Source organism: Schistocerca serialis, chromosome 4 (assembly GCF_023864345.2).
Source record: "Schistocerca serialis cubense isolate TAMUIC-IGC-003099 chromosome 4, iqSchSeri2.2, whole genome shotgun sequence".
Classification (NCBI taxonomy): domain Eukaryota; kingdom Metazoa; phylum Arthropoda; class Insecta; order Orthoptera; family Acrididae; genus Schistocerca; species Schistocerca serialis.
This window is the reverse complement of record NC_064641.1, coordinates 117,514,121-117,526,214: the sequence shown is the minus strand read 5'-3', so window position 1 is coordinate 117,526,214 and position 12,094 is coordinate 117,514,121. Positions and strand designations below refer to the sequence as shown.

Sequence of the window (12,094 nt, the reverse complement as noted above, 5' to 3'; positions counted from 1 at the left end):
GTATAACGAGGAGACAGGTCATACAATGAAGACAGAGATGACTCAAGAATTTATAGCAAGGAACATTCTGTGGGTTGCTACTACAGTGGTATCAATACCGCGAAGAACCAGCTGATACTGCCATATGAATCACATTCAGCATTAAGAAAATAGCTACACAACATGCATCTGGTCATTTATGACTAAAGCTACCATGTTAAAACTATAATCTGCTTGCTACAGAACTAGTAAACCAATTATTTCTGTCTCAAGTGAATGAAGTGTACACTCTGGGGCAATCTGCATTCTCCACAACAACACACTGTTGGTCTACTTCCACGCAAACAACAGCTGTATGTTTACATAATTTATTACTGCACAGTTTTCCTTCTTGTGTCATCTGTTCAACAAGACCTGTATTCAAATAACTTACGGGAATGCAGCCTGGTGACATTGCTGACAACCGCCCATATTTCAACAGGAGCACACCCCGCCACTTTCAAGATAAAATTGCAGCAAATAAGCTGGGCAAAGGAATTTTAAACCTGTTTTCAGAAAAACTCCAGAAAGCTCTCTCTCTCTCTCTCTCTCTCTCTCTCTCTCTCTCTCTCTCTCTCTCTCTCTCTCTCTCTCTCTCTCTCTAGCAAGGGAAAGACGAGGATGCAATGCAGAATTTAAACAAAACTACAATCTATTTGCAAGGTTAATTGCGAATTTAATTTCAACAGCTTCTTTAATAACACTATCCCAACAGCTGGAAGTGTATGCTGGTGACCCATTATTGTTATATTCCATAAGACGACCAGAGACAAGACAATGTTCTGCAACATCAGATTTGCTTGACTGTCTTGAGCATGTGTGGCATTTATGCTCAGCTCATGCACTGCATTTTTACTTCAAGAATGGCAAGGTATGATCCTGTCTAAATATTGGTGGTTGTTGATGACGTCTTCTGGAAGCATTCCTGTAAGTTATTTGAATGTCGTATACACCAGGAGAAACTCGGGCCCGACAAGATCTAAATTTTATCATTTGATCTTCATCTTCTAAGTGTCCCAGATGGAATCTGAGTGCCAGATTCATTCCCACTGCTTTGTTATAGTATTTAACAAATGGTTAGCATGTAAGTTCTTAGGACTATTAGCTCTGGGCAGTTCCTTAGTTCCTTTCCACTTATCAAAAGTGATAACAATTAAAACAGACATACAGAGAACATTTCATGCTATCTGTACATGGGTGACATATAAACTGGATACAGTACATCAAATAGCATAATATATGACAAAAAAATCTGGTAATTCAACAATCTTGTCAACAAACTCCTTGGGAATAGGAGATTGCACATTGCCATGCATAGTTTTACAAAAATATTCAGCGTGCCTTTAGAAGTCTAAGTAACATCAAAAATTTTCTGGACAGATGCTTTTAAAGGAAGAGCAATTTTGGATAACTGGCAGCAAATCATGAAAGGCTCAGAAACTCCAACAGTCTGTCAGTTACACAACTTAAGTTTTTCAGTGTGTGTGTGTGTGTGTGTGTGGGGGGGGGGGGGGGGGGGGGGGGGGGGGAGGATGATGGACGGACAGGAGGCGAAGCAAGCTTGAGACAAATCGACTGCCAGTGTACAAAGGATTGATTTTCATCTAGTTTTGAGTTCAAAAGAAATTCTGAGGTGTGAATTTTTAAGAGGGTGCCAATTACTGTGTGAACAGACTATGGGTAAAGCATTTGCATGTTTTAATTAAGATGCTGAAGAATATTACAGCACGACTCTGTAAAGCACGCTTCTGTAAAGTTTGGAAGGTAGGAGATGAGGTACTGGCAGAAGTAAAGCTGTGAGTACCGGGCGTGAGTCGTGCTTCGGTAGCTCAGTTGGTAGAGCACTTGCCCGCGAAAGGCAAAGGTCCCGAGTTCGAGTCTCGGTCGGGCACACAGTTTTAATCTGCCAGGAAGTTTCATATCAGCGCACACTCCGCTGCAGAGTGAAAGTCTCATTCTGGAAACTATGACAGTGCCTGTGGATACATTCAATACAATGCAGTGGTTACTAATGGAATTATAAATGTTTTTAAATCAAATATCTATTGTTAAAACCAAACAATCGAAGGTCCAGGTTGGAAAATCAGCAACATTATGGAAAGGATAGAGTTCTGCTCAAGGACGACACACAGTTCCAGACAGGCACATCAAAAAGACTGTTACAAATTGAGCTTTTGCGCAAAGTACGCGCACACAAGACCGCTATCTCCGCACAGACTGCAACTGTGTTGTGTCAAACGAAAGCAGCAATCCAGAGTGGGACAGAGATAGTTACGTACATGTGAGGGAGAGAGAAGTGAGCACTGCCTGGCAGAGTGTGCAAGGACTGGATGGTGGCAGACCAAGGCTGCTATGGGCAATGTCTGGAGGCTGTGGGGGAGAGAGGGTGGGTTGGAATGGGGAGCAGAAAAGGAGAGGAGCAGAGAAGCAGAAAAGATTGGTGAGTGTGTTTGCACAGAGCAGTGCACAACGAGTGTGAGGGGACACGAATTAGGAGGAAGTGGTAGGACATAGAGGGGTGGAAACTGTTGAGTGGAGGGTGTGAAGACAGTAGCTCACCAAAAGTTGCGGCCGGAATGATTTCGTAAGTGCAAACATGTACTGTAATGATAACCGCCATCTGCGGGGTTCAGAAAAGGTGGTGGTGGAGGGAGGGGCCAGATGGTCCGGATTATGAAGCATGAAATCAAGCATGTTATGTTCAGCTGCATGTTGTGCCATAGGATGCTCCACTTTGCTCTTAGCCACAGTTTGGGAATGGGCACTCATCCTGGTGGACAGCCAGTTGATCATCATAACAATATGAAAAGCTGTTCAATGACTGCAGCAGAGCTGGTGTAAGACATGGCTGCTTTCACAGGTGGCCTGGCATCTGATGGGGAAAAATAAGCCTGTGACAAGTGGAATAGGAAGTGCTGGGTTGTTGAACTGGGCAGTTCTTGCACCTTGGTCTTCCACAGGGATTTGATTTAGAGTAGCATAGGGGTGGAATAGGATGGGTGAAAGACTACCACTATAGGAGGGGTGGGAAGGGTCTTGGGAATGATGTCCCTCATTTCAGGGCATGATGATAGATAAGGCCCTGATGGAGGATGTGGTTCGGTTATTCCAGTCCAGGGTGGTACTTGGTGTCTAAGATTGTGCTCCCTTGTAGCTCATTCTTAGGGGCAGTGGGAGGACCGAGGGCATGTGGGAATATGGAACGAAAAATCTGTTTGTGGTCTAGGTCTGGGGGTAGTGCCTGTCAAGGCCTTTGTGAGACCTTCAACCTACTGGGTAAGGGAGTTCTTGCCACTGCAGATATGCCATCCCCAGGTGGCCAAGTTGTATGCAAGGGATAATTTTGTGTTGAAGGGATGGAGACTGTCGAAATGCAGGTACTGTCCGTAGTTGGTAGTTTAATGTGGACAGAGTTATGGGTGGAGCGGTCACAGATGGTCAACATCTAGGAAGGTGCACACACGATTAAGGCCCTAGCCTCTAGATGGCCCGTAAACACACTGGGATAGGAGAGAGTGTATGGCTGTCTCACAGATTTGTTTGTATACCTTTCCTTCAAAGTAGTAGTAGTTGCGTGTTAGGATAAAGTTACTAAGGTGTATGAGGAATAAGGTAGTACACCTGAAGTATGAAGGATGTTAAGAGAGAAGTAGTGTTCAATACCAGAAAGACCATGGGCATGAGGGATGTTGGTGTATAGAGAATTGGCATTCACAGTGACAAATAGGGATCCAGAGGCAAAGTGATGGGAACATATTCTCCATCACTTTTAGAAGATCTCAAAATCACTGCTGTCGATTTTAGATGTGTTTTAAAACCACTTTTGTGAATTTAAAAGGATTTTAAAGGTTGTAAAAGAACTTTATGCTTACTGTGCAAACATACAGTCATACTATTTGAACCTCATGTAAAAGCCATATAAACTGTCAAATTATTACTGCCAAATACCGAATATTACACTAAAGGGTACTGTTGAAAATTAGCGGAAGTATATTAATGCTGTGCTATGATGAGGCCTCACAAACGCAGATGGAGCCTCTCAAATGCTCCAACCACATTCAACTAATGGGTGACAATCTACAGTAGGCACTGTGTTAAGGACGAAATGTTCAAAGTTGAACAGTTGTTAATACGTCAAAATGCACAAACATTAATTCACTGATCATTTCAGAAACACTCAGGTATTTTGTAACCACTGCAGTGAACTACTGTGATTTGAAATACAGAATGTCAAGACACTGTTTATCTAGCTTAATATTTATATTTTACATTTTTATTAATGATAAATAGTAACACTGAAAACAGCTGCCGATCCTTTTACCAGCACAATGTTGGAATTCCATAAACACAAACTTTCCCCACGCAGTGCTCTTCAGTGTCACACAAATACCTATGTAATGTTCTGCATTGTTTACACTGCAGAGGGCTTCATTACATTCCTCTCAAAGTTTGTACATGTTAAATGTCCTTGCTTATGATTTTTATGCAACTACTATAAATTGCACATATATTTATGCAATAAAGGGCACGAGTAAAATGTGCAGGCCTTACCTACTTAAGCTTGAAGAAGTAATACCAGTCAGTGACAAAAAAATGCGAGTATGTTCCTGTTTATTTAAAAGACTTATTGAGAAGTGGGATACCAGCTGCCTCATTCTACATTCCTCAGCACCTTTAAAAATTTTCCCAAAAATTTTGGCATGCGAACAAATTTGCAGTTTTTTATGCTGAGAGAGGACAAAACACTAGCAGTAGCAGTGGCAGAGACAGAAAAGTAATAGATACTGGAAGATATTACACAGGAAACAATGGCAGTGTGGGAAAAAGAGAGGGAACAGTGGTAGTGGAACATAGCTGACCATGATGCAACACTGCTATGAAAAGATTGAAGCAGGCACTACCAGAAGGGGGTGGGGATGGGGTAGAGGAGGAATAAAAAGAAACAGAAAATGGCAATGGAGGAGAGCCAGTGATAATGAGAGACAGAGCATATGACAATGACAAGGAAGGGAAGGATAGTGACAGTGAGGAGAGAGACAGCAGTAATAGGAAGGAAGGAAGGAATGGCATATTAGCAGGAAGAGACAGAGCAAGGGTATGAGGGACTTCCAATGATGGACTAATGGGCATGAATGAGTTAGGGGAGTTGTGGGAGTTTAAGGGGGAAAAAAAATGTTCACACGTTAAAATGTTTGGGAAAATTTTTAAAGGGGCTGATGAATGTAGACTGAGGCAGCTGGTTCTCCACTTTTCAGGCAGTCTTTTGAACAAACAGGAACACACTTGTGTTTTTTGTGTTCTGACAGAAGCATTTTTCTGCTGGTTCCCTTCTTTTCCATGTAACTTTTATGAAAAGCAATGTATTGGTCAGTAAAATTTAGATAGTTTACTTATGTGAAACTGAAATAACACGAAACTAATTATACACCTCAGACTGGATTTTATGTGTAAAAAATTTTTGCATGTGCTTCAGTACTACAGCATGGGGTTCACAGATGATAAAGTAGTCACTTTATTGCCTAGTTCACCGTGCTACATCACTTTATGAACTACATTTTCACCTCTCACCAGGTTTTAAGTGTACATGTAGCGTAACTTTGAATCTTTATATCTCTAAAACTGATACAGATATGAGGAAAATTTTCAAAGTTGTACAAGACTGGGATCTTAGGAATACATCATAAAAACTACAGCCATTTCCTGTGCATAGCCATCTCCGAACCTGCATCTGAGTTTTGGTCTGCTGGTGATGGTGAAAATACAGAAAATAATCACTTTTTTCAGTTTTTTTTTTTTTAGGAACTGCCCATGAACTAATGGAGCCTCCTGATGTCCACATCAAACGGTTAAGATTCTGTACAGCATAATTTATGGAGAAAACATGAATTACTGCATTAGTAACAAACACAACAAATACTCAACTTTGCTCTCAGTAAGTGAGGAAGTGTGAGCAGAGAAATTTGATTCATTACTTATTTCTATCTTCTGTTCTCTTGTGGAAAAGAAGTTCTAAAATGCACACTTTCTGTGAAAATAAACTTAATTACAGTTGACATACCCATTTCAGCAGAACAAACAATACTTCCCCTCAAAATCAATCAAAATAGAGAACATTATGTGCTTGCTGTATGAAAACAGAAGTAAGCCTTATTGTTGTTATGAAGTACTTATCTGAAGCGTAACAGACTGTAGAAAACAACGTAAGTAATGATACTGACTTTAACATGGATCTGATGCTTCAGCATGGCTGCTCGCAAAATCAACATACGGGTCCTCCTCTGATACTCGCGTCCTACAGCCAGTGACTTCTCAAATGTTGTACTCCTCTGATCAATTTCTTTTGCATAAAGTATCTGTAAAACAATTAAACAGATTATATATTATCTCAAGGTGAGAATAAAAAAGGAGGACACAGAATCATTGAAGAGAGAGAGAGAGAGAGAGAGAGAGAGAGAGAGAGAGAGAGAGAGAGAAGTGACACACACACACACACACACACACACACACACGGAGAAATGAATCTAGGAATATATTACACCCCCCCTAGGTATCACTCTTGTTCGGATCATGAAGACAAGATTAGACCAAGTACAGCACGTACAGAGGTGTTCATAGAGGCCTGAAGAGTGTACATGTATGTAGATATTAAAACATCTGAACACGCTCACCAAACAGACCAGGCACAGCGTTCACTACATCGCTTGCGCAAGCAGACTAATTCATTATTGTAATATACATAATTGTAAACGTACACGCATAGGACAGGTTATTAAGGTATCTGGCTAACCAAACAATACAAGTGTGGCAATTGTGTAAGGCCCGAGCAGAACAGCTGAGACAGCTGCAATTCTGTATAGGGTTAAATGTAAATACACTAATTACACTCAAATACACAATTTCACAAATAATCATGCCTTTCAGAGAAAGTGGTAGTGTGAATGAATACGAATGTTCCGGCCAACCTGTGGTATTACACGAGACCTCATCAGAAAATATACATCAATCTTTGCTAAGGTCACCAAAAAAGTCTATACCAAAACTGTGTCAGCAAACTGGAATATCTTATGGAAATGCTCACAGAACTACAAAGAAGCCGAAACTCTGTTCATATCGCACTCACATTGTGCACAAGTTTCAAGAACATGACAGAGGATAAAGACTACATTACTGTCAGTGGATTTTGTGTTTTATTTGCAAAAGTGATGGGTGTTGATAACGACTTCTACTCTGATGAAACACGATTTCAGCTAAGTGCATCCAGAACAACTCATACTGCAATTCAGAAAAATCATTTTCCACAAGAACCCATTACATTCACTGAAGATTGAAGTACGGTGAGCGATTTTGTGCGAAATAATTGTATGCCCAATTTTTTTCTTGGAAAAGAAAACTGCTGCCTTATCAGGACACAATCATGCAATTGTCAGCATTGTCAGAGGCTTATGAACGACACTGCTGGCTGTAGCACGACGGGGAATAGCACCATGATGATACTGGGTGAATTATTTGGGGGAAGTGGAGAGTGAGGTGAAGGGGGTGGGGGACATTATTTCACATTATCTATAGCAGCCTCAATTTCCAGATTTTTTTTCTTTGTGAACATCTGAAGGATTATGTATATAATGTTGTCATTGTTGTTGTTGTTGTGGTCTTTAGTCCAAAGACTGGTCTGATGTAGCTCTCCATGCTAATTTGTCCAATCAAGCCTCTTCATCTCCGAGTAACTAACTGCAACCTACATCCTTCTGAGTCTGCTTAGTATATTAGTCTCTTTGTCTCCTCCTGTGATTTTTACCCTCCATGCTTCCCTGAAGTACTAAATTTATGATTCCTTGATGCCTCAGAACATGCCCTACCAACTGATCCCTTCTTCCAGTCAAGTTGTGTCACAGTTACATTCCAGACAAATACTATCAGAAAAGACTTACTGACATTTAAATCTATACACAATGTTAACAAATTACTGTTCTTCAGAAATGCTTTCCTTGTCATTGCCAGTCTGCATTTTATATCCTTTCTTCTTCAACCATCATCAGTTATTTTGCTTCCCAAATAATAAAACCTGTCTACTATACGTGTCTCATGTAATAATCTAATTCCCTTGGCATCACCCGATTTAATTCGACTACATTCCATTATCCACATTTTGCTTTTCTTGATGTTCATCTGATCTCCTCCTTTCAACACACTGTCCATTCTGTTCAACTGCTCTTCCAAGTCTTTTGTTGTCTCTGACAGAATTAAAATGTCATCAACAAACCTCAAAGTTTTTATTTCCTCTCTTTGGATTTTAATTCCTAATCCATATATTTTCTTTTGTTTCCTTTACTACTTGCTCGATATACAGATTGAATAACATTGGGGATAGGCTACAGCCCTGCCTCATTCCCTTCCCAACCACTGCTTCCCTTCCGTGCCCCTCAACTCTTAAATTGCCATCTGGTTTCTGTACAAATTGTAAATAGCCTTTCGCTTCCTGTATTTAACCCTTGCACCTTCAGAATTTGAGAGTTTTCCAGTCAACATTGTCAAATGCTTTCTCTAAGTCTACAAATGCTATAAATGTAGATTTGCCTTTCCTTAACATAGCTTCTGAGGTAAGAGAGTCAGTACTGCATCAGGTGTTCAACATTTCTATGGAATCCAAACTGATGTTCCCCTATGTCTGTTTCTACCAATTTTTACGTTTGTCTATACCGAATTTGTGTTAGTATTTTGCAACCGTGACTCAGTAAAATGATAGTTCAGTAATTCTCACACCTGTTAGCACCTGCTTTCTTTGGAATTGGAATTGTCATTCTTCTTGAAGTCTGAAGGTATTTAGACTGGCTTTTACATCTTGGCAACCAGATGGCTGGCTCTCCCAAGGCTATCAGTAGTTCTAACAGAATGTTGACTACTCTTAAGACCTCGTTTCTACTTAGGTCTTTCAGTGCTCTGTCAAATTCTTCACGCTGTATAATACCTCCCATCACATCTTCATTGATGTCCTCTTCCCTTTCCATAACATTACCCTCAAGTACGTCACCCTTGTATAGACTCTGTATGCTCCTTCCACCTTTCTGCTTTCCCTTCTTTGCTTAGAACTGGTTTTCCCTCTGAGCTCTTGATAGTCATACGAGTGGTTCTCTTTTTTCCAAAGGTCTCTTTAATTTTCCTGTAGGCATTATCTATCTTACCCCTAGTGAGATATGTGTCTACATCATTACATTTGTCCTCTAGCCATCCCTGCTTAGCCATTTTGCACTTCCTGTCGATCTAATTTCTGAGACGTTTGTATTGATTCTTGCCTGCTTCATTTACTGCATTTTTATGTTTTCTCCTTTCATCAAGTAACTTGCATACCTCTTGTGTTACACAAGGATTTCTACCAGTCCTCATCTTTTTACCTACTTGATCCTCTGCTGCCTTCACTATTTCATCTCTCGGAGCTACCCATGCTTCTTGTACTGTATTCCTTTCCCCTGTTCTCCTCAATTGTTCCCTGACGCTCCCTATGAAACACTCTACAACCTCTGGTTCCTTCAGTTTATCCAGGTCCCATCTCCTTAAATTCCTACCATTTTGCAGTTTCTTCAGTTTCAATCTACAGTTTGTAACCAATAAATGAGGTCAGAGTCCACATCTGCCCTTGGAAAAGTCTTACAATTTAGAATCTGGTTCCTAAATCTGTCTTACCATTACATAATAAATCTGAAACCTTCCAGTATCTCCAGATGTCTTCCATGTGTTCAGCCTTCTTTCATGATTCTCAAACCTAGTGTTAACTATGATTAAGTTACGCTATGTGCAAAATTCTACCAGGCGGCTCCTTCAGTAACCACACGTTTGTCGGGCCACTCAACAACTATCCCTGTGTTGTTGCACCTACAGTAGGGCTATCCATATTGCTGAGCCACACAGGCTTCCCCACCGTTGCCAAGACCTATGGTTAATTGGGTGGGGGGGGGGAAGTCTATTACAACTCTCACAAAACTGAGTAACTGAATTACAACATCTAAGATGAAATATTCAACATGGGTATAGTAACCATCTAGCTAACATGGAGAAACATGTTGAGGCATGTGTGGCAGTATATATAAGACATTTTCAGTATCTATTTGTGTTTGTGCGTGCACGCACGCGTGCATTGTAAGTACATTAATAACGATTTGAATTTAGAGTGTGTAACTTCTATCTCCCCCTGTATATAAACTATATTCCTTCTAATGTGGCAGGTGCTTCTAACATTTTGTTTGCCGAAGACACTAGCTTGGTAGTGAAGAATGTTGAGTCCAACACAAATAATGTATCAAATGACAAGTTCTTGGGTTGTAGAAAATAAATGGATGCTAAATCACAAAATGCCTCAGTTTTTACAGATTCTAACACACAACTCTGCTAAATCTGACATTTTGATTACACAGAATGGGCAAATGATTACTGAGTCTTGATCTCAATTACTGGTTGTGGAGATGGTAAAATGTCACGGAAAGCCCATATTCAAGATCTTGTTTAAAAACTGGATAGCTGCTATATTTACCTATTTGCAGTAAGTCTACTTTGCTTACTTGCATTTGCTTATGACACATGGCATTATATTCTGGGGTAACTTCCAATTCACGAAGTATTTTTTACTCAGTAATGGGCAGTTCAAGCAACCTCTTTGTCCAGCAGTCTCAATTTTAAAATCGGCCTCTTGATATATATTTGCTTTAAAGTCATTTGTTGTTAAGAATGTGAGATTATTCCCAATAATTAGCATCTTTCATTTACGTAATACTAGGCAGAAATCTAATCTGCATTTGTACCACACCACCTTGACTAATGGCAGGAAGGTGTATAGTATTCTGCTGCATCCATTTTCAGTAAGCTACCAAAAGAATTTAAGCAGTAATCTTCACATTTTCAGGTCTAAATTTTAGAACTTTCATAGCACACTGCTACTATTCTGTCAGGCAGTTTCTTGAAAAATGTAGGCAAACTTCTGAGTTCCTTTTTTGATTATGTTAATATACACTCAGAAAGTTGTCATCTGCATGGGATCATGTAAGTTTTATTTGATCTATTATTAATTTTTCTGATGTTAATTTCCTGTACTGATTTTCTTCATAACCCTGGAGAACAGCTCCTCAGTTTTGTCCTATGGAATCAGATGGGTAAAAGATTCAATCCAAGATTTAATCAATGACAATGAACATGGTGATACTTAGCTATGGGTGAAGCTATACAGATGCCGTATTTACCCAATTATAAGATGAAGCTTTTTCCCCAAATTCATCATTCGAAAAATATGAGGTCACCTTATATTCACACATTAAGTATAGCTGCCGAGGTCAACGTTTTTACATTGTTTAATAGATTACATTGAACATCTAACATTTACACACAACACTTCGGCTACCGAGGTTTTGTACACATTTATTTTTACGAATTCTGAATTTAGGGCATAGCAATGCTTTCATTAAAAAGGCTCGAGATTTCCCAATATGCCAAGGAACTTTATACAGTACCGAGCTTGTCTGAACAATTGTGTGACAACTGACTCGTGGTACTAGTGCAAGGGATACATGAGAAGCTATGAACTAGCCTCTACAACGATCTAATGCTCTGCTTAAAAATTGACAGTTTTGTGAAACACAGGAGGAAATAGCATTAAATTCTATTAACTTACAAACTACTGTTGTACTTTAACAGGTCTGCAATAAAACTTGTCAAATTTATCGATACCATATACATACATTTGTGTTGTTTTTTAATAAAGTAAACATTGAAAAGTGAAAATCTTGTTTTTCAAAAACCATTACTTTATTCTGAAACCAAGTCAATATTTTATTTGGTTATGAGAAGCTGTCATGATTTTCCCAGTGGGTTAAAAATCAGAAATTCAGTCACTGTTCACATATTAGAATACTGGAGAACAAAATAATGAGCTTTCAATCAGCTTGAAAACTACAAGGTGACATTCAAATGGCTAATAATAATGATAAAAACAATAAACCAGAATTAAATGACTAACAAATGAAACAAATCACATTACACCAACTACAATTGTTATTGCCAAGAATAAATTATAGCGAAAAGCCATGTTGTGGAG

General features: G+C 39.5%; 1 protein-coding gene across 2 annotated transcripts in view; it reads right to left on the bottom strand.

The window, feature by feature from the left end:
- Positions 1-12,094, bottom strand: part of LOC126473970 (COP9 signalosome complex subunit 1) — a 91,549-nt gene that overhangs the window by 17,365 nt on the left and 62,090 nt on the right. For both annotated transcript variants that reach the window (XM_050101355.1, XM_050101354.1), the window contains exon 10: positions 6,237-6,371. In XM_050101355.1, coding sequence (XP_049957312.1) covers positions 6,237-6,371 — 135 coding nt within the window. The remainder of the gene's footprint in view (positions 1-6,236; positions 6,372-12,094) is intronic.